The following is a 24307-nucleotide window of genomic DNA, read 5'->3' on the forward strand; positions in this document are numbered from 1 at the left end:
AAAAGAAATAGAAAATAATATGAAAGAAAAACAAGCTACCTTTCAGTGTAGGGGATGGCTGCTGCCCAGACGCACGAGAAATCCATCCGGCGATGCCATGTCAGCGCTATTTGTTCCTAATCACCAGTGTCAGGAGTCTGAGTGTTATTACATGTGGTCGCTTTTTTCTTTGTAATGACTTCACAGGGATCGGTTAATATTGTTGCCTTAAAGGGATAGTCAAGAAATATGAAATGATCTGGGGCTGTTGCCTAGCAACAGGAACTGCAGTAACCAGGTGACTACTATAAACTGCTTTCGCTATAGAGGGGGAGAGTTATCAAAGCTCGGCTTGTGAAGAGGAGCAGTTTCCCATAGTAACCAATTTATCGGAGGCTTCTAGAATCTTCCAGCCTCAATGCAACATGTTTAACGGGGCCTCCACCTAGATTAGTTACTTTGGGCCCACTCAAGAACCAAGGTTTGGCGGTTACCTCTACACACGCTGTTCAGTTCTGTAGAATCGTCAGGGGTCCGGTTGTTCTGACACCAACAAATGGCCCAACTATGGACGCCTGATACCGGCCTAAACTAATAAGTGGATGGCAGTTACTAGAGGTAAGATGGCTGCCATGTGAATTATGTGTACAGGTCATGTGTTAGACTGTATGGGTCATTGACTCTGTGCAGCTATCTATCTATCTATCTATCTATCTATCTATCTATCTATCTATCCATCCATCTGTGTTAACCCCTTGCTCCCAGGCTTTTTGTTTATCTCTCCTCCTGTAATTTAGTTGTGATTTCCACAGACTTTTCTCCGGATAATCCATTCAGTACGGTCTGCTTAAAGGGATTAAGGCCTCACCAGCGAGTTGACCAAGTGTTTTTCAATAGTGGGAAAATGGATGTGTTGGTTTAGCGCAGTCTGCCTATTGTCCGTCTGTCCCGACGCGGTGCAGGCATCCGCCGTGTTTATTTTGCGGTGATAAAGCGAACGAGGATCTTGCTGCTGATTCTATTCAGTGACCTGACCGGTGTCCTGTGTAGCAGACTGGGGGTCGGGGGCACTAGGGGGCTTCCTGATCTGGGTGGGAATTTCCACTGTATACGGCGTCAATGGGAAGAATTTTTTTTAAATGAACGCAAATGATTAAAGCGACTCTGTACCCACAATCTGACCCCCCAAACCACTTGTGCCTTCGGATAGCTACTTTTAATCCAAGATCTGTCCTGGGGTCCTTTCGGCAGGTGATGCAGTTATTGTCCTAAAAAACAACTTTTAAACTTGAAGCCTGTGCCAAACGGGAGTATCTGTGCCCTAACTTTGCACCAACCCTCCGCCCCTTCTCCCCACCCTCCTCATCATTAGGAATGCTCCAGACAGATTGCCTCCTATTCCCCACCTGTGTCAGCCCGGCACATGGGCTGGATCATTAAGGCACCTGTGCAATGTTCAGCACGCAGAAAATTTTCCAGTGGCATTCATAATGATGAAGAGGGTGGGGAGGAGGGTCGGAGGGGTAGTGCAAAGTTAGGGCACAGATACTCCCGTTTGACACAGGGCTGCAAGTTTAAAAGTAGTTTTTTAGGACAAAAACTGCATCACCTAACAAACGGACCCCAGGACAGATCTTGGATTAAAAGCAGCTATCTGACAGTACAAGTGGTTTGGGGGGTCAGATTGTGGGTACAGAGTCGCTTTAAGGGTTCTATTACACGGAGCGATTTTTAACGATTAACGACTAACAATAAACAAACGTATGCGAGATTTTATTATTGCTAACCTGAATTATTATTATTATTCACCATACTACGATCATTATTATGATCGTTTGCTCAATCTGATCCTAGCAAAACAATGAACAATGTGCAATTACACTGAACAATTAGTGAACAAATGCGGTACTTGAGCAAACGAAGGTGGAATTACAGCGAACGATTAGCAAACGATTAATGATAATTTTAGGTTCAGATCTAAATCAAAGATACACAAACGATTTTTCGATCGATGCCCGCAATTACACAGAACGATTATCGTTTAAATTCGAACTATATAACGATTTTTCTCATGATAATCGTCCCATGTAATAGGGCCCTAAGACTGTGTGCCTTTTTAGGATTCTGGAAAAGCTGAATGACGGTCTCTGTTGGAGAGTTTCAGCATGTGGGGACACTCCCCATTGACATGGGGAATGGTAACACCCAGTTGTTGATTTATGCAGCATTTCCAGGAGGAGTAGCAGAGGACATTCTATTTCTATGCAGGGGATCAGGGCTGTTCTTATCCTCAGTTCATATCCAGAATGCGCGGAGTTAATAAGCCCCCCATCATCTCCCCCCTTGTCCTGAGAAGCTTCCCTTTAAGGAAACCATGGTTGTGTTTTGGAAACGCGCGGATCTGACCACTACAAATGGATTTATGTTTCCAGCTGGGCAGTTATTTCATTTCCTCTTGGAAGTCTTCAAATGTTGGCACCGCTGGCCGCCTGGACCTGCGCCAAACCCACGTAACAGTATCATGAACACGCCATATCCCAGAGTTCAGGACTTCTAATAAGGGATCTATCAGAGCTTAGTGTTCAGCCCCAGCAGGGATCACCCCCATTATCCGCACAGCGCCAGGCAGGGGGGGGGGGGGGGGCGACTATTATAGACTGCATACAGTTACTGTGTAATGGGTTATAGCAGCCAACAGCTTGTCATGTGTGATATCAACTGATGATTCAGTGTATCTAAGCCCATCACATGGGGTGGATCGGTCATCTAGCTTATCAGGTGTGATGAGCCATGTATCTAAGCCAGTGATTTTTCATATTGACCTATCACTCAGTGTATGATAAAGTCTGCAGAACTGCTGTATCTAAACCTTTTATGTTTGATACTCCCTGCTGGGCTGGTGTATCTAGCCTGCCAAGGGTAACAGTGTCTGAGAAGCTGGTGTATCTAAGCCTGTAATATGTGATACTGTCTACTTAACTGATGGATCTAAACTTTTCATGTGTTTTGCTGTCTTCTGAGCCATGTATCTAAGTATATCGCTTGTGATATTGTCTGATGAATAAGTGTATGTAAGCCCACCGTCTATTATACTGTCTGGCAAACTGTATCTACAGTGCTGATCATGTATCTGAGTGGGTGTATCTTAGCTTACCATGTGTGATAGTATCTAAATGTTAAGTGTGATACTGTCTGCTGATGTGCAGTATCTAAGCCAAGTGTGAGATACCATCTGCTAAGCTTATGCATATAAGCCTATCATGTAGCATCCTTTGTACTAGTATATCTGTTGAGCTTCTGTATCTATGTAATGCTGCCTGGCCCTATGTGTGATACAGTCCACGGCTACTTTTTTCCAAAAACAGCGCCACCCCTGTCATCAGGTTGTATGTGGTATTACAACTCAGCTCTATCCAGTTGAATAACATTGAGTCACAAAACCCATTGCCAAACTGAGGAGGTGGTGCTGTTTCTGGAAGAAAACAGACGTGTTTTTTTTAGCCTTTATAACCCCTTTAATTCTTCTTTCTGATGCTATCCATTAAGAATTGCGCCATGCTTGCCCCTGTGTGAACCCGCCCTGCTCCATCGGCGAGCAGGCTTACTAGTCGGTGACTGACCCCTGTAATTCGGCCTTGTTTGATGAGAATAGCGGTGGTGGCGGAGTCATCTGGAGTACTCGCACATTTCTGTAATGGAGGATTATGTTCGCTCCCACTGCTGATAATAAAGAGGAAACAGAGAGAGCAGGATGTCAGCCTGACAGAGAGCAGAGTGAGAGCGCCGGGACTCAAACACCTAGACAATGATTGATTACCCGGGCCTGGCCGCCACCGCCACCACCGCCGCTGCACATTCACTCTGAATCCAAACAAGAGTCTCGAAATAAAACCTTGCATTTAATCGACTGTGGGAAACAGGACCATTCACTCTGCTCTTAAAGGTGAATGAGAGGAAAGAAAGCGTGGTCACCAACTTCCCTAAATATATGAATATTGGGGTCATTTATTCATACTGTCATTGAGTTAGACACTGGCAGATGATGGATGATAGTGGCATAGATTTGCCCATCTACATCCAGGTATTCCCTACTTTTAATTTAAAGTGTCACTGTTGTTTAAATTTTTAATTTTTTTTGCAGAAATCAATAGTACAGGCGATTTCAAGAAACTTTGTAAGTGGGTTTATTAGCCGAAAAATGCATTTTTATAATGAAAAAGCAGTTTGAAGTCCCCCCCCGTCTTCATTGTTGTCTATGGAGAGGGGAGGGGTGGAGGGAGATGAGGCACCAAAACAGGACAACAAAGAGTTAATTTACAGCTACATCACCGGGCTATCTCCTCTGAAGTCAACACTGACCTCTCTGACCTCTGAATACTGCTTTCACACAGGTCGTGCCATGTAATCCTTTGTTCTCTGCTCTCTGCTGGGGACTAATCTCCCTCCTGCCCCCCTCCCCTCTCCATAGGTTAACAGGGCTCGACTGATGTAAAAGAGTCGAGATTTCCTGATAATGAGCAGTGAATGAGAGAGAGGGGGGGCTGGGGAAAGTCTTTTTGAATACAGATAATGGCATATTTGCCTAATAAACCCAATTACAAAGTTTCTTAAAATTGCCTGGACTATTGATTTCTGAAGAAATAATTTAAACAACAGTGACACTTTAAAGGGGAACTCCATCAGGCATTTGTTGTGAATACAATAACAACAACCTTTCTCTTCTGGACTGCAGTATGCTGTCCCTCAGTTATTCCTCCTGGAAATATGGGAAAAAATGGACACGTTTGCATTATCATTAGTGGTGAGCGGGCAAACTGGAACGCTTGAGAAGTTGGCCAGGAAAACATGTATACAACCTATGGCCTATGGCTGTATCCAAGTTTTCCAGGATTCCCTAAGGTGGCATCCAACTTCTCCATACACCAGGAGTCAAGTGCCTAGCTTTCAGGTTCAGACAAATTCAGATAAATTTGAACTTTTGGCAAGTGTGCTCAACACTGATTATCAGTCATGTTGTCAGTAGGCTATATCCCTACACTGCTTGACTGGATAGTGTCAGACATTTTATCTATACCCCCTATTGAAGGGGTTATCCAGGATTAGAAAAACATGGCTGCTTTCTCTAAAAAAAAAAAACAGCACCACCCCTTTCCTAAGGTTGTATGCAGTTTTACAACTCAGCTCCATTCATGCCAAGGGAAATGAGCTGCAATACCACACACAACCAGAGGACAGGATTGGTGCTGTTTCTGGAAGTAGCAGCTGGAGAACCCCTTTAACAAGAGTCGGCCATATTTGATACATACCTGTGTGAGTGTAGTTTATGGCAGCTGCATAGAACGAGAGTCAGTTGACATGCAAATGGAATTGAATATTACAGTGATGGTGTTTTGCTCCTCCTCTGGAGACCCGGAGAGCTGCATGTAGAGATGTATCTGTGTGTACAGCCTATAGTGATACTATCTAGACCTCCGTCAGTACAACAGAGCTGTCAGAAACTCCCCTGCCTTTTAATGCTAATGAGATGACTCTGTACATGCTGTCCCTGTCTATACAGCAAAGCTCACATGTGAGCTGCAGAAATCAGGACGTTTCAGCTTATTGTTTGCTCTAGTGGTCAGTGTGGGGACTGCAATTGTAAGTCTGATAATACAAGCTTGTTAAGAGGCCATCAGAGATGATTTGTTGCAAGCTGGATACTTTAACTGTGGATTTGTTGTATTGTTTTGCACAGAAGTTCCCGTCTTTCCTCTTTATATATTTATAGTTACTGCCGTGCTGGTTATGTTATACGCCCTGGTTCTCCTTGTAAGTGACTCCATGCTGGTGGTCCCGGATAACATCCAGCAGTGGGTCTGCCTGATAATCTGTAATCTGGCTGCATTTAGCGCTGGTTCTTCTAGATAAAGAGACAGATAATGAGCGTTAATGGGCATCATGTTGGGGCCCCGGCCGTCACGATCTCTCCATCGGGCCCTTATCTTCATTCCATCAACCCAGAGTGCGCAGTAAGACCATTGTTTCTGAGAAAACCTCTCGTTGTTCCATCTACAGACACACGCGCCCCGGACTTCTTCATTAAACATATGAGATAATGGAACAATTCCTGCAGCTGGAGGAGAATTCCGTGTGGAAGCTCTGGGAATGATCTGTCATCTGCTGGACGGTTTATTTTGAGGAACAGGTTTTCTGTAGTTTATAAAATAAATCACCCTAAAATATAATTACTCAATCTCTTCTATCTGTTCAGTTTTCATACACCGGTCTCTAGAGAATACTGTAGACTGACTGACCCATCCTGTTTTCTGCAGCTTACTTGTCAGCTTTGCCGTATAGACTGGGACACAATGTTCAGTGTTATATTATTATCATTATTACAACATAGGAGTTTCTGACAAATCTAGTGTACTGCTGGATAGTAAAGGCCTACACCAAACGATTACTGATTAACGTCCATCTATCTCCTATCTATCTATCCCGGGGAGTAGCTATGATTTACAGGGCCCCTGGCCTGGCGCACAACAAATGCTGGGGGACTGCACCAGGCCAGGTGAGTATATGTATGGGGGGGGGGGGGGGGGGCTCTTCTAGCTGGAGGTGCAATGCTGCCTCCGGCCCAAAGAGAGACTGACATGGCAGGAAGCCAATGCCTTCTTGTTCTGTCAGTCAGAGTTCTTCACAAATTAAAGACCAATTAAAGACCAATGGGCCTTCTGGCCCCCTTAGTGCATGGGCCCTATAGCAGTGGTGTGGTCTGCCTTTATGGTAGCTATGCCACTGCATCTATATCACACCCTCATTTCTGATGCCTTTTTTTGGGTAAATTATAAAAATAGGGATTGCGAGCGGACTATTAACCTCCCACACGCTGCGCCCCCAGTTCTTAACAAGTAAACTGGACAGGCAACGACGTTGGTGTGGACAATATGGGAATGTTGTTTGTTGTGTCCTGTCCTGGCCTGTATGAAGCATGTGGTATGGCGGCATTTCGGGATGTTTAGGTCAAAGGGGTGATCTCATGAGGATGATGGGGCGATCAACTAATTGCTTCCAGCTGGGTACTCAGCTGTTATGGTAGACCATGGAATACAGGAAAAGGCCGGACACATTGCACGGGGGCAACTCTCTACGCTTGATCATAGTAGGGATCCTGAAGATGTCCATATACCACAAAAGCCATCTATGGATCTCTACTTGTTGTCTGTGAATTGATCTAGTCTTGCTCACACCATTAAAACTTTATAATTAGTTCCCGGTTTCTGGTATAGTTCCCATGCGGCATGGTCGCACATTGCATGCAGTAATTTTTGGACGTGGCACAACCACAACAACCATTGGAGATATGATTGATTTTATTGCAGTGGAACTGCATAGAACAAAGTGACATCACTTCCTTACCACGTGGTCATACATCTCCCATTGAAGTCAATAGGGAATTTTTTTGTCGGGTGAAACGGTGCAGGTTTTCATGTGATAATCAGTTTCCTAATTGAAAGCCGTATGGATTTCGCCCACATGTACTCTGTTGGGATCTGTTTTTGCCTTCATATTACAACACAACTAGGAAAATCTGACATTTACATAAAGCTTTTGTAATCACTATACTGGCGGCCATATAAGAGGCCACACAGTTCACTTTGCGTCATTGAGGTCATACATATACATTGCGCTTTTGTCGTAGTCGTAGCAATATTGCACAATGATATGTCTGTCATGTGACTCACTGATTGTAGAGACCTCTTACTCTTATATATCGCCTCCCCCCCCTTACACACAATGAAACAATGACGCAATTCTATCATTACAATGGGAACAATAATCACCTTGTAAATAAAGTGGCTCCACATTTCAAGGTCAAATATTTTACGAATCGTCTAAGAAAAATTTTAAATGACTGTCTTGTGAGGATCGTACAGCTCCAGGGGCTGGCGGGTAATGTGTGACCCCTGAGAAAGCGACTGATTGGCATAGTGAGCGGGCAAGGCGGCATTGAAACGCTTTGTCGGAACAAAACTGCCTTGTCCTGACTTTCTGTGATGCCGAGGACGCTGGAGACTGAATTCACAAGGAAAGAGAGGTGGCCGGTGAGACATTGTCTAAAGAAAGCGTTCTCCTTCCAAAGAACCCGGGGCCCCTGTTGATTTACTGACCTTGCTGAAAAGGCGAGCCGAGACACAACGTTCCCTTTGGGTTAAGTGAAGGCAGGTGTTCTGTGCAGCAGATAAGCTTCTCTCACCGAAGTACAAATATATCTTGTTTCCTGCCTCCGAAAGACGAGATCTGGGCCATTCACCGCCTTGTCATGCATCAAACACAATTAAAGGGGGATTTGGCCATTGACTTCCAGTGCATTGTACTGGTGGCCAAATTCACAGCTTTATATCATTTAATGGGCTCAAACTATTATCAGGCAGGGGACAAAGATTTACAACACTATACACCCCTGTTTTGTCCGCTCAGTCCCAGCGAGGGATGAGCCCTGGTATGTACTGTATGATTGCAATGCTTGGCCTAGATATAGAAAATCTGTATAAATAGAGGAGTCACTATGTACATACATTACATTACTGATCCTGTACTGATCCTGAGTTACATCCCGTATTATACTCCAGAGCTGCACTCACTATTCTGCTGGTGGGGTCACTGTGTACATACATTACATAACTTATCCTGTACTGATCCTGAGTTACAGCCTGTATTATACTCCAGAACTGCAGTCACTATTCTGCTGGTGGGGTCACTGTGTACATACATTACATTACTTATCCTGTACTGATCCTGAGTTACATCCTGCATTATGCTCCATAGCTGCAGTCACTATTCTGCTGGTGGGGTCACTGTGTACATACATTACATTACTTATTCTGTATTATACCCCAAAGCTGCACCCAGTATTCTGCTTGTGGGGTCACTATGTATATACATTACATTACTTATCCTGGACCAATAGGGAATCCTGGGAGGTTTCAGCTCTCAAGGCTGCAGAATAGTGAGTGCAGCTCTGGAGTATAATACAGGATATAACTCAGGATCAGTACAGGATCAGTAATGTAATGTATGTACACAGTGACCCCACCAGCAGAATAGTGAGTGCAGCTCTGGAGTATAATACAGGATGTAACTCAGGATCAGTACAGGATCAGTAATGTAATGTATGTACACAGTGACCCCACCAGCACAATAGTGAGTGCAGCTCTGGAGTATAATACAGATGGACAATGCTGAATGAATAAGCTACCATGACACAGGAATAAAATAGGCTCCATATGTGAAAAAGTGTTCTTGTTGCCTATAGCAGCCAGTCATATTTTTCCACAGCAATGAGCCTTGGTGTCCATACCGATCGGTCCATGATTTGGCGTAGGAGATGACCGTAATCTGATTGGTTGCTATAGATATCATGTCCTCCTTGGTCTCCATGTATAGGTTTTCTCCTGTATTTTATCCAGTGTAGCCACCTGACTTTGGGACTGACGTCTGTTGATGTGACCACCATGGACGCTTTTATTGATAGCGCGTACCTGACGCTGGTTCCAGGTGACGGTTCACTGAACAGAATTTCCCATTTCTCAGTCTTGGAGTTTACGAGGGGCAAACGCTGTTTTATATACTGGAGACATTCACTGTTTATTGGTCATTGGCTTCCAGGCACAATCATTAATTTCATTGGCGTTTTACAGCAATTTCACTCACATTTTACAAGTGACAAAATAAGGAGCTTAAAGTGAAGATTCCAGATGGAAAATGTGAGCTAAGACCCCCCCACCCCCACAAAAAAAAAACCCACCATACACAGACTGCTATAACAAGTGTACTCTCATAGCTATACTGTATACTGCTATAACAAGTGTACTCTCACAGCTATACTGTATACTGCTATAACAAGTGTACTCTCACAGCTATAATATATAATACTATAACAAGTGTACTCTCACAGCTATAATATATAATACTATAACAAGTGTACTCTCATAGCTATACTATATACTGCTATAACAAGTGTACTCTCACAGCTATAATATATAATACTATAACAAGTGTACTCTCAGAGCTATAATATATAATACTATAACAAGTGTACTCTCATAGCTATACTGTATACAACTATAACAAGTGTACTCTCAGAGCTATACTGTATACTGCTATAACAAGTGTACTCTCATAGCTATACTGTATACTGCTATAACAAGTGTACTCTCATAGCTATACTATATACTGCTATAACAAGTGTACTCTCACAGCTATAATATATAATACTATAACAAGTGTACTCTCATAGCTATACTGTATACTGCTATAACAAGTGTACTCTCACAGCTATAATATATAATACTATAACAAGTGTACTCTCATAGCTATACTGTATACAACTATAACAAGTGTACTCTCATAGCTATACTGTATACTGCTATAACAAGTGTACTCTCATAGCTATACTGTATACTGCTATAACAAGTGTACTCTCACAGCTATAATATATAATATTATAACAAGTGTACTCTCAGAGCTATACTGTATACTGCTATAACAAGTGTACTCTCACAGCTATAATATATAATACTATAACAAGTGTACTCTCATAGCTATACTGTATACTGCTATAACAAGTGTACTCTCACAGCTATAATATATAATACTATAACAAGTGTACTCTCAGAGCTATACTGTATACTGCTATAACAAGTGTACTCTCACAGCTATAATATATAATACTATAACAAGTGTACTCTCATAGCTATACTGTATACAACTATAACAAGTGTACTCTCATAGCTATACTGTATACTGCTATAACAAGTGTACTCTCAGAACTATACTATATAATGCTATAACAAGTGTTCTCTCATAGCTATACTGTATACTGCTATAACAAGTGTACTCTCACAACTATACTATATAATGCTACTAGTATACTGTCACAACTATAATATATAATGCTACTATATTTCTCTAACAGGTAGGCTTTGTTCACATAACGTATATTTTCGTAAAATCACGCCCATTGTACAACGGCTGTGATTATTATGAAAATACACGTTACCTCTCAGTCTATGGGATCCCGGCCGGAGCGTATACACATGGTATATGCTCCGGCCGAGATCCCTCCGGCTGTACACTCCATAGTGTGCTGTGAGGAGTTCTGATGTGGGCTGTTCCATGACGCGGCCGGGTCATGGAATGGCCGGTCTCTTACAGCGTGTGTACATAGCCTTATACTATATAATGCTGCTCTCACAGCTATACTATATAATGCTACAAGTGTACTACACTACTACACCTGTGCTATACTCTTCTATATTACAGTAGCTATTCTGTTCTATCACAACTATCACAGTTTTCTAACTTTAACTCCCCACCCTCATTTATCATAGCCCTGCTTGGACCGGCCGTGTTACCATGTAATGGAGCCTAGACTGCTAGGATACCCTTTGCCACGTGAATGGTGCTAGCTAAATAACTGCACAGACAACAGTTCCAATTTTAGTGGACGGGGTCGGCCACAGCTTTTATTAACTTAACCAATATCAACCAAACTTCGTCGGGGTTGTGCCAGCCGTCGGAAGGCCGACGGGCACTGCCTCCATTTCTCCTTCTCTTCACCGCCAGCTGTGACTTTATAAAACACATTCTCTTTTTTTTTTTTTTTTTTTTTTTTTTAGTGACGTAACACACACACCAACCTCTTAAACAGACAAACCAACGCCACTGAGTACAAAACATAGGGAGGGAGGGAGGGACAAACTCCTGTTGAGGCAAAGCCGAAAGAGGGTAAGCCCGCCCCTTCCTCGGGCTTATGTATCCTTGCCTCCACCCCTAGCCTGCCTTTTCCTGGTAACTACTCCTCCCCTAGTTACCACCGGAACTTCCCCTGTGCAGCCATCCCAGCTATACCCCCTTCACTAACCATTAACCCCTTACGCTCACCACCGCCCCATCAGTCCAAGACACCATGCCTTATACAGGCTGGTGTCCCCTAGACTGCTAGGATACCCTTTGCCACGTGAATGGTGCTAGCTAAATAACTGCACAGACAACAGTTCCAATTTTAGTGGACGGGGTCGGCCACAGCTTTTATTAACTTAACCAATATCAACCAAACTTCGTCGGGGTTGTGCCAGCCGTCGGAAGGCCGACGGGCACTGCCTCCATTTCTCCTTCTCTTCACCGCCACGGAGGGGCTCGGCTAAGCCTAGACCGAGCCCCGACCCCCCCCCAAAATATACAAGGCCTGTTCCACCCCGTCCTGAAGCCCCGACAGGAAAATATCCAAACCAATATCATTCAGGTGAGTTCCGTCAGCAATCATTAATCTCCGATTGTCCCCTTCCAATTGCCTATGGCGAACCACCACACCCCCGTTCGCCCGCACGAATCTAGAAGTGCGAGCGTTAACAGTCCTACGGGCCCTCTCCATCGCCGCTGCATCCCTGGCGCCCTGCCACTTGACCCTTGAAACTATTTCTGACCAAACCAACACCACTTCATTAAAAAAGCCCGGCAATCTCTCAAAGTCGGAACGAATGATGGTCAGTAACTCATTCAAACGAAGTAGGCACAAATCATTCCCCCCCGCATGTATAACCAAAACCACTGGAGAACGAGCAGAACGTCCTATCTCGATCGCCTGGGACAGGACCTCGGACCAGCGGAGCCCCTTGACTCCTTTCCAATGCACCTCCACATCCCGGAATCCAAGAGACCGGCCTCCCGGGCGATGCGCTGCTCTCTGTGCCGCCCAATAAATGTACGAGTGGCCAATTAGCCACACCACCGGACGTCTAGGACCTGCAAGAAAAACACATTAGCAAAGAAGTTCCGGCCTAACATAAGAGGCATAACATGCGGACCTCCAGCGCCCTATCCTCATCACTTGCTCCTCTGACAACCCCGCTCTAGCTGCCTCCGTCGCCGCGCCAATTCTAAAGGAATGCGTCCCAAACTCGGCCTGGGGGGCACCGGCCGCCTCCAAGGCCTTTTTCATCAATGCTTGAAACTGGTACCTAGATAAGGGAACACCATCTGCGTGTACCAGAAACTGGGTGCACCGAGGACGAGCCGCCAAGTACCTAGAGACAATGCTGACGGGACAAGCCGGACCTTGAACCGGGGATAGGGGGAGCCATGCACCCAGACCCAAAAGATCTGTCTTGGATCTGCGGACCCTAACCCTAAGCACCCCGTTGGATAACAACACATCCTCGGTCAAAAGGCCTCCAGCCCGAAGACTAGATGGAGGAACCAGCTCACTGACTCTAAACGCCCCAAAAAAAAGCCAGGACAAAGGCAGCAGAAAACAGTAAAACTTCAAACTCGGTCCGACATAACTTATCTAACTGATCTAATAAACGAACTAACAACGAATAAGAAATCGGCCTGCGACTGTCCTTAGGAGTCTGACTCCTCCTCCAGCCCTTAAGGGCCTGACGGATAGTAAAATTGCCACTAACGTCCGCCCAACCTCGCAACTTAAAGTGGAAATTAATGCCCGCTATCCTACGCTGCGCAACCACACCTGATAGTCCTTTATCCCGTAGAGACAGAAGGTACTCAACCGTAGTAGACACACGGTCGTCCTCGCTCAGCATGACATTTCTTGAACCGACACACCCCAACCACTCATCCCATGCCTTACCATACGCAGACCACGTCGATTGCGACACTGAAGCCTGCACTAGCGGGAGCAGCCGTGTGTCACTAAGTCCCAGAGGTGCTCCGGGCATGCCAGTCCATTCGGCGCCGCTTCCGGACGGAGCTGTCGAAAAACCCCCAACTGCAGATGACGCCTGACCAGGCATCTCCTGAGGAATAGGCATCGAAATCGAGGGCAACATCGGTGCTGCCGATAACGTCTGTACCGGCGCCGGCGGGGCTGACGGCAGAGTCTGTGCACTTGGAGCCGCCGCTTCTGGCCGAACTGAGCAGCATGGACTCCTCTTCCGGCGTGAAGGCTCCCGCCTTTTCTTGCCACGAACTGACTCCCCATCAGAGCTCGAGGGGGTACGAGACGAGGACCCAGAGGAAGGGGATCGCCACCTAGAACTTCTGGAGCGCCTCGATCGGCTCCGTTGTCTAGACTCCCTATGGTGACGTCTGGAATAGCGAACTCTAGAGTCGCGGGATCTATGGCGCCTATGCCTGGAAGATCCTCTGGAGGACGCATAGGATGGCGAGCGGGAGCGCCTATGCCCGCACACACTGGCACGAGACCCACCGCACGCCTGCGAAGTCACAGGCAGCCGCTCCCCACAGGAGGCCTGATCGAAACCACGCTGCGCGGTGAAGCCTAATGCAACGGGAGGCTGGCTGGGCGGCATAAGGGTGGGAGGGGGGGGGGGGAAGGGGGGGGGTCATCAGGAAGGGAGAGGGGATGGACCTCATGCTGTGTAACAGGAGGGGGGGGGAGGGCAGTCAGGCTCGGGCAGTTAACAGTAGCCTGCTGCAAAGGGCTGGGAGAGCTGCACTCACCGGACTCATGTGAGGCAGGGGAGACTCCAGCCTGATTTCCCATCGCTGCTGACACTGATAAAGAGGGGGGGGGACCGGGCACTGGTGGATACTGTGCAGCCGCGGTACACCCGGACGCGATGCTGGCAGCGTGGGCGCAGGGCGGAAGGGGCGGAGCCAACGGCGGCGCAACCGGAAGTGACGCCGGTGCAACCGCTAATGCGGCTCTACCACCTCCCCCTTGCCGGCGCCGGGCAGAGAGCGGGGGACTGGGACTAAGGCGCGCGGGTGGGCGGATGCGCCGAGCGGACCGCCTGCCACCACTGGACAAAACCTGCCCCGACTCTTCCCCCAAACCTGCCAGCAGGCGGCCGAGGAAAGACGGGTCCTGCTGCAGCTGCAGCCGCAAAGCTTCGGTCAGACTCTCCTGAGACATGACAAACTCCTGTTGAGGCAAAGCCGAAAGAGGGTAAGCCCGCCCCTTCCTCGGGCTTATGTATCCTTGCCTCCACCCCTAGCCTGCCTTTTCCTGGTAACTACTCCTCCCCTAGTTACCACCGGAACTTCCCCTGTGCAGCCATCCCAGCTATACCCCCTTCACTAACCATTAACCCCTTACGCTCACCACCGCCCCATCAGTCCAAGACACCATGCCTTATACAGGCTGGTGTCCCCTAAGAATCAGCGGCAGCCGATTCATTTATCTAATCCTCGCAGCTGCAGAGTCTCAGCACTAGTGTCCAGGGTTCTGGAGTCCAGGATCACATTGCATCCAGTGGATTTTTGCCTGGATGAATGTTCTGCCTCAGAATCCGCAGCTGAAGGATAAATCTCGTGCTGTATTTGCCAATTTCATCATATAATTTGTATTAAACCTGTGTGCGTTCCAGGAGGTGACTCTGCCCGTAAGGTGATATGGAGATGCGGGAGGTTCTACCTACTCTGGGTTACCTGCTGCCGCTGTACTGAGACATCTCTGTTACCTGCCCAGGGTTACCTGCTGCTGCAGCACTGAGGCATCTCTGTTACCTGCTGCTGCTGCACTGAGGCATCTCCATTACCTGCCCAGGGCTACATGCTGCTGCTGCACTGAGGCATCTCCATTACCTGCCCAGGGTTACTTGCTGCTGCTGCACTGGGGCATTTTGGTTACCTGCTGCTGCGCTGAGGCATCTCCATTACCTGCCCAGGGTTACATGCTGCTGCTGCACCAAGGCATCTCTGTTACCTGCCCAGGGTTACATGCTGCTGCTGCACCAAGGCATCTCTGTTACCTGCCCAGGGTTACATGCTGCTGCTGCTGCACCGAGGCATCTCCATTACCTGCCCAGGGTTACATGCTGCTGCTACATACCTCCCAACTTTTGCAAAGAGGGATATGTGCGCCGCGGTCCCCATAGCCATGCCCCCATAGCGACCCTCCATAGCCACGCCCCCATAGCGACCCTCCATAGCCACGCCCCCATAGCAACCCTCCATAGCCACTCCCCTACAGTCACCACATGCTGCTGACTGAATAGTGCCCTATACAGTATCCAATCCCCCCAAAAATGCCCTATATAGTATCCAATCCCCCATTATAGTGCCCCACATAGTATCGAATCCCCCCAATAGTGCCACACATAGTATCCAATCACCCACATAGTGCCCCACATAGTATCCAATGCCCCCATATAGTGCCCCACATAGTATCCAATGCCCCCATATAGTGCCCCACATAGTATTCAATCCCCCCAATAGTGCCACACATAGTATCCAATCACCCACATAGTGCCCCACATAGTATCCAATGCCCCCATATAGTGCCCCACATAGTAGCCAGTGCCCCCATATAGTGCCCCACATAGTAGCCAGTGCCCCCATATAGTGCCCCACATAGTAGCCAATCCCCCATAGAGTGCCCCACATAGTAGCCAATCCCCATATAGTGCCCCACATAGTAGCCAATCCCCATATAGTGCCCCACATAGTAGCCAATGCCCCATATAGTGCCCCACATAGTAGCCAATCCCCCATATAGTGCCCCACATAGTAGCCAATCCCCCATATAGTGCCCCACATAGTAGCCAATCCCCCCATATAGTGCCCCACATAGTAGCCAATGCCCCCATATAGTGCCCACATAGTATCCAATGCCCCATATAGTGCCCCACATAGTAGCCAATCCCCCATATAGTGCCCCACATAGTAGCCAATCCCCCATAGAGTGCCCCACATAGTAGCCAATCCCCATATAGTGCCCCACATAGTAGCCAATCCCCATATAGTGCCCCACATAGTAGCCAATCCCCCCATATAGTGCCCCACATAGTAGCCAATCCCCATATAGTGCCCCACATAGTAGCCAATCCCCCCATATAGTGCTCCACATAGTAGCCAATCCCCATATAGTGCCCCACATAGTAGCCAATCCCCATATAGTGCCCCACATAGTAGCCAATCCCCCATAGAGTGCCCCACATAGTAGCCAATCCCCCATAGAGTGCCCCACATAGTAGCCAATGCCCCATATAGTGCCCACATAGTAGCCAATGCCCCCATATAGTGCCCCACATAGTAGCCAATCCCCCATATAGTGCCCACATAGTAGCCAATGCCCCCATATATGCCCCACATAGTATCCAATGCCCCATATATTCCCCACATAATAGCCAATGCCCCCATATAATTCCCCACATAGTAGCCAATCCCCTATATAGTGCCCACATAGTAGCCAATTCCCCATATAGTAGCTAATCCCCCCACATAGTAGCCAATTCCCCATATAGTGCCCCACATAGTAGCCAATCCCCCCATATAGTAGCCAATCCCCCATATAGCGCCCCACATAGTAGCCAATCCTCCCATTTGTGTGGCCCGACCAGAAAAACAATAAAACAGTAACTCACCTGGCCGCCGGTCCCAGAAGCTCCTCTTCCGGCAGAGCACGCACTCCCGTCATCCTCCGGGGCGGGCAGCGGGGTATACAGACACTGACTGTGCCGGAAGTAATTCCTGATAGAGGCTGCAGGTCACTTCCGGCACAGTCAGTGTCTGTATACCGCGCTGCCCGCCCCGGAGGATGACGGGAGTGCGCGCTCTGTCGGGAGAGGAGCTGCTGGGACCGACGGACAGGTGAGTTACTGGTTTATTGTTTTTTTTTCGGTGGGGCCACATACAATGCGGGACACTGGGTGCCATTCTGGGACCGCGGGACAGCACCCTGAAAACGGGACTGTCCCGCGGAATCCGGGACAGTTGGGAGCTATGCTGCTACACTGAGACATCTCTGTTACCTGCCCAGGGTTACATGCTGCTGCTGCACTGAGACATCTCTGTTACTTGCCCAGGGTTACATGCTGCTGCACTGGGACATCTCTGTTACCTACCCAGGGTTACATGCTGATGCTGCACTGGGACATCTCTGTTACCTGCCCAGGGTTACATGCTGTAGTTGCAATAAGGCGTCTCTATTACCCGCCTAGCATCATTAACGGCAGTTGCAATGGAGCATTTCTGTCACCTGCCCAGGGTCACATGCAAAAGTTGCAATGAGGCGCCTCGGATGCAGCACAGTTTAAGCACCCCTGTTACATGCATTGTACTTTTTTTTATCAATAGAAATAATTTCTATGCCCCCCCCCCACATACCTGGGCCCCTAATATTGGTATATCACTGGCACTGCAGTATACAGCGACTGTATACCAGAAATGCCAGTGAAGTAAACCCCATAATTTGCCCCAACCACAGATAATCATTGATAATGACTATGCAGCCCCAGCCTCTGAAATGCAATAGTATTCACTACATGAGGCAGAAAATGAGGAACATTCCTGCCATGAGGAGTCACTGAGGCAGCGGAGTCTGTGATTTACAGGAGACATTTAGAACAATAATATATTACGGGAAATGTGGGCTTGGAGCACGTACAGTGACCACTAAGTGATGGAGCGCTGGATGCGAAACGCGTTGTGATCAACAATCTACTTCACATACTGTAGTCGCTGAGATGAAAAGTTCTTCTCTTTCTGTTTTCCCCCTTGACTGTCAGCTGATCCCGTGTCCCAGACTCAGCGACTTTACTCAGATGTCAACACTCATTTGGGAACAACTTATTATCCGCTCAGTACAATTGTTTCATTGTAAAATTTTTCATTAAGACAGAAGACTTTCCCAAAGCTACACAAGGATTTGTAAGAGCTGGAACAGTCACACAAAGATTCCTTGCTGGGGCATAATAAAAAATAAATGATCCCCTTTAATTGTGGCACGTTCAATAATATTTGGTGTGTCTGCTAAAAATGGATCAGGCAGAAATCACAGTGGATGGTTAACTCTCTGTTTGCTGAGAATGATCTGAGGAAATGTTACAATATTTATAAAACTACTAAACTGTCCCTATGTACTAGAATATAACTACTATAATACTGCTACTATATACAAGAATATAACTACTATAATACTGCCCCCTATATACAAGAATATAACTACTATAATACTGCTCCTATATACAAGAATATAAATACTATAATACTGCTCCCTATGTACAAGAATATAACTACTATAATACTGCTCCTGTATACAAGAATATAACTACTATAATACTGCTCCCTATGTACAAGAATATAACTACTATAATACTGCTCCTATATACAAGAATATAACTACTATAATACTGCCCCCTATATACAAGAATATAACTACTATAATACTGCTCCTATATACAAGAATATAACTACTATAATACTGCTCCTATATACAAGAATATAACTACTATAAGACTGCCCCCTATATACAAGAATATAACTACTATAAGACTGCCCCCTATATACAAGAATATAACTACTATAATACTGCCCCCTATATACAAGAATATAACTACTATAATACTGCTCCTATGTACAATAATATAACTACTATAATACTGCTCCTATATACAGGAATATAACTACTATACTACTGCTCCTATATACAAGAATATAACTACTATAATACTGGTCCTATGTACAAGAATATAACTACTATAATACTGCTCCTATATACAAGAATATAACTACTTTAATATAATAAAGATATAAAGCTTAGAGACAACTGCGGTGTAAGCTATTATGGCAGCCATTTTGGTTGTCACCTAAGTTTATCATATATAGAAAACCAATAGGACGTTGTAAAGCAGTAGGAGATGTTTGCTCTCCTCCATAAACAGCACTGCACCTGTCCCCAGGTTGTCTCCGGTAGTGCAGCTCAGCCCCAATCGCTAAGGATAGGCCATGTACTAAAGGTCTGGAAAAACCCTTTAAGTACTAGAAAGCTATCTCTCAGGAGAATGGAGGAGGGGCTTTATGAATTCACATTGTTCACTTCAGGCCCATTCACTCTCAGATGGGGTCAAATACAACAGGTGTGGCCCATTCCTCCTTGGTCCATTTCCCCCCTACACCCCAGGGTCGCCTTTTACAAGGGTTCCTATTCTGGATGTGAGTGTTTTCCCATAATGCCTTCCTCCAGTATAACCCCCTCCGGGTCCCGGATCCGTCCGTCCTGCAGACGTGAAGAATTTTTGTGTCACATTTCCTAAGCTCTGCGGGTTTAATATTTGGCGTGCAGGAGGCGAGCAGGCGGCCAAGGCTGTATCAGGAGGGATTGTCTGACACATGGGTCTTGGGGAGGAAATTAACACAATTGGTAATGTTCCCAAATGCCTTTTTGACTCAAAATTATTTTTTTAACTGGAAGGGTTTAACCCCCGATGTGCTGTAGGAACGTGCTGTATTGCTCTTACAAAGATTATTGCACAGCTTTCTGGATCCAGACACTTATTCCAAAGCGAGTGAGGCGAGCGAGTCCTAGAAGACAACCTCTACCTGGTAGATGATGTTATCAGATGTGGGGGAGGGTCATATCAGTAATATGCTGTATTGCCCCATAGAGGTACTGATATACTTACACTTTATAGCAGTGCTAATATTGTTGCATTATGTAGCATTACTAATATTGTTGCATTATATAGCATTACTAATATTGTTGCACTCTGTAGCAGTATTATTGTTGTTGCACTGTGTAACAGTACTAATGTTGTTGCACTCTGTGGCAGTTCTAATATTGTTGCACTCTGTGGCAGTAATAATAATGTTGCATTCTGTGGCAGTAATAATATTGTTGCATTCTGTGGCAGTATTACTATTGTTGCACTCCGTAGCAGTACTAATATTGTTGCACTCTGTGGCAGTTCTAATATTGTTGCACTCTGTGGCAGTAATAATATTGTTGCATTCTGTGGCAGTTCTAATATTGTTGCACTCCGTAGCAGTACTAATATTGTTGCATTATGTAGCAGTACTAATATTGTTGCACTCTGTGGCAGTTATAATATTGTTGCATTCTGTGGCAGTTCTAATGTTGTTGCATTCTGTGGCAGTATTACTATTGTTGCACTCCGTAGCAGTACTAATATTGTTGCATTATGTAACAGTACTAATATTGTTGCACTCTGTATCAGTATTATTATTGTTGCCCTCTGTAGCAGTATTATTATTGTTGCACTATGTGGCAGTACTAATATTGTTGCACTCTGTGGTAGTTCTAATATTGTTGCACTCTGTGGTAGTTCTAATATTGTTGCATTATGTAGCAGTACGAATATTGTTGCACTCTGTAGCAGTATTTTTTTTCCAAATATTTTTATTGGATTTTTCAAATTTTATCAATAACAATGCAGTTACATATCAAAGGAAGATATAAATAGGATAAAATATAGTAAGTTTGAAAACAATTTTGCTATAAAGAACAATAGAATCTTAAGAACAAAAATGAATGTTCTACGGGATAGAAAGAAATATAGATAAAGAATCTATATCTTTAATATAATTAAGAAACTCTGAGTACTCCTAGGGCGCCCTTTGCCTCCGCCGTCTGATACCAAACAGTATTACAAAAGTGTTTCATAACAGCTTCCCTCTCCTCCTGCTCTGTAGCAGTATTATTATTGTTGCACTATGTGGCAGTACTAATATTGTTGCACTATGTGGCAGTACCAATATTGTTGCACTATGTGGCAGTACTAATATTGTTGCACTATGTGGCAGTACTAATATTGTTGCACTCTGTGGCAGTACTAATATTGTTGTATTATGTAGCAGTACTGATATTGTTGCACTCTGTGGCAGTCTTAATATTGTTGCACTATGTAGCAGTTCTGATATTGTTGCACTCTGTGGCAGTAATAATATTGTTGCATTATGTAGCAGTACTAATATTGTTGCATTCTGTGGCAGTACTAATATTGTTGCATTATGTAGCAGTACTAATTAGAGATGAGCGAACCTGCCGAGGTTCGGGTTTGTATGAACCTGAACTCTCGGCGTCAGATTCCCGCTGTCTGCAGCCTCCGTGAAGAGGGTGGATACAGCCGGAGGACCGCCTGGAAAACTGAGATACAGCCTAAAGGCCCTATTCCACGGGTCGTTTAGAGGAGCAATATCGTTCGTATTCGGCCGATATCGGCCGCTACGAACGATATTCGTCCCGTGGAATAGAGTGCAACGATCAGCCGACATCGTTCATGTCGGCTGATCGTTGCAGTCACTTGTTTTTCAACATGTTGAAAAACAAGCGACTGATATAGCAGCGATCTGCTACCGTCTCTCCGTTGAATAGGAGCATCGGCAGCAGATGCTGCTATATCCTATGGGCTGCCCAGACGATCAGCGATCCCCCGGGCAGCCCCCCCGCAGCTCCCCGCCGCCCCCTTCCGCACTCACTCGCTCGCTGCAGCTGCGTTGAATAGCGGCGGCAGCGAGCGGGGAACGAGGAGCAAACGAGCGATAATAGCGCTCGTTTGCTCCTCCAAACGACTCGTGGAATAGGGGCATTAGCCATAGGCTGTATCCCAGTTTTCCAGGCGGTCCTCCGGCTGTATCCACCCTCTTCACGGAGGCTGCAGACAGCGGGAATCAGACGCCGAGATTTTAGGTTCATACAAATCCGAACCTCGGCAGGTTCGCTCATCTCTAGTACTAATTGTTGCACTCTGTAGCAGTATTATTACTGTTGCACTTTGTGGCAGTACTAATATTGCTGCACTCTGTAGAAGAAATATTATGTTTGCATTATGTAGCAGTACTAGAATGTTTGCATTATGTAGCAGCACTAATATCTTTGTAGTCTGTAGCAGTACTAATAGTTTTGCATGCTGTAGCCATGCTATTATTTTTGTACTCTGTAGAACTCACCTCAGCCTAATATACTATTGGGGTATAGAGGGTGGTCTATGCAGGCTAGGAACATACAAGCCATTAGTGCAACATATGTAAGGGCCTTACCTTATCATTTTTATCCCCCACATTTACCAGTATTTTTGGTTAGCGGTACATTGTATTACAAGATATCCAATATCTCATATAATGTTTTTGAACAGGGGCCATCTTATGTCTGTATCTCCCCCACTGCAGGAGTCATACAGTACAGACTATGACACTTCTCTTCTTGCAATTCCCAAAACTGAAAGTCAATGTCTGCTTTGGTGAAGTCAATCATTCTCCCGATTCCAGTCCTTAGGGAACTATTTCCAGTCTCTCTAAAGTGGAACCTACCATTTACATGGCCGTTGCTGCCTTACTGTATGGGATGCACATGCCGCCTCTGGGCTGTTGTCACAGGCATCTTGGTTTTTACACTTAAAAATATAAATCCTGCTTCAAGGTTTTTCCAGTGACAGGGATGCAAGGTCCAGCTAATCCGCCTATCTCCCTGGACCTTGAGGCCATGTATTTGATCAGAGAGGCTTCTTCTTCATGATCCTGTCAGTTTTGTTGACTCATTCATAATTTCCTCCAAAGGCGGTCACCTCTGATTTACGCAGCTACCCCTCCCCCTCCCCGGTATTGTCATGACTCAATGTATTTACAGGTGGATCCACTGTCCAGCTTCAAATCCTTGTATATTTTTTTAAGGATTTTTTCTAAATTAGAGACTTCTTAGATGTTTGGCGGGCGAATAGGCCCAAGCAGGCTGCTGGATGGGTCAAGGGGTTACCTAAAGGCTTTCATTAAAGGGTTTCTCTCAAATATGCTGATTTCAGAAAGTTATATAGATTTTTAAATTACTTTTATTTAAAAATCTCCAGTCTTCCAGTACTTATCATCTGCTGTATGTCCTGCAGGAAATTGTGTTTTTTGGCACAGTGCTCTCTGCTACCACCTCTGTCCATGTCAGGAACTGTCCAGAGCAGGAGAGATTTTCTATGGGGATGGACAGAGGTGGCAGCAGAGAGAATAGTGTCAGACTGGAAAGAATACACCGCTTCCTGCTGGACATACAGCAGCTGATTAGTAGTGGAAAACAAACGTGAGATTTTTAAATAGAAGTTAATTACAAATCCATATAACTTTCTGAAACCAGTTGATTTTAAAGATTTTTTTTTTTTTTTTTTTTTGCTGGAGTACCCCTTTAAGATGACAAGTCAGATTGCCATAATTTTAGGACTTTAAAAGGGAAATACTCTTATAGACTAATATAATTGGTGTAGTGCTGTTTGTGACCTATATGTGGCAGTCTCCAATGTGGCCTTGTTACTATTACATAGATTTTAGATCTATGTAGATTTCAAGGTGTTATGCATCTCCTTAGGGAGCTCGCCATGCGATTCTTATAGGCCATGCAATGCCCTCTGGGAAATAAAGTATGCAAAGAAGCTCTCCCTAGAATGAGCTCTATAGTTTCACCTATTGGTGTATTATGTATTACTGTGCTATATCACTTCAATAGATGCTTATGGGGCTATACTGGACCCCAGTATCCTTCTATATGCACCTATAGGCTATGGTCACACTTGGTAAGAGACCGGCCGACCGGCCGGGTCACGGAATGGCTGGTTTCAGAAAAGATCATCCCGGCTGGTACTGC

At 45.6% G+C, this 24307-nt stretch overlaps 1 protein-coding gene across 2 annotated transcripts in view; it reads left to right on the forward strand.

The window, feature by feature from the left end:
* ROR1 (receptor tyrosine kinase like orphan receptor 1) overlaps positions 1 to 24307 on the forward strand; it is a 192839-nt gene that overhangs the window by 19034 nt on the left and 149498 nt on the right. The window contains exon 1 of one of the 2 annotated variants that reach the window (XM_069981376.1): positions 315 to 597. The exons of the other annotated variant lie outside the window; for it this stretch is intronic. Coding sequence (XP_069837477.1) covers positions 582 to 597 — 16 coding nt within the window. The 5' untranslated portion in view covers positions 315 to 581. Of the gene's footprint in view, positions 1 to 314; positions 598 to 24307 lie in introns of those variants that run through there. 2 annotated transcript variants of the gene reach the window in all.

This window comes from Dendropsophus ebraccatus, chromosome 8 (genome assembly GCF_027789765.1).
Source record: "Dendropsophus ebraccatus isolate aDenEbr1 chromosome 8, aDenEbr1.pat, whole genome shotgun sequence".
Lineage (NCBI taxonomy): Eukaryota > Metazoa > Chordata > Amphibia > Anura > Hylidae > Dendropsophus > Dendropsophus ebraccatus.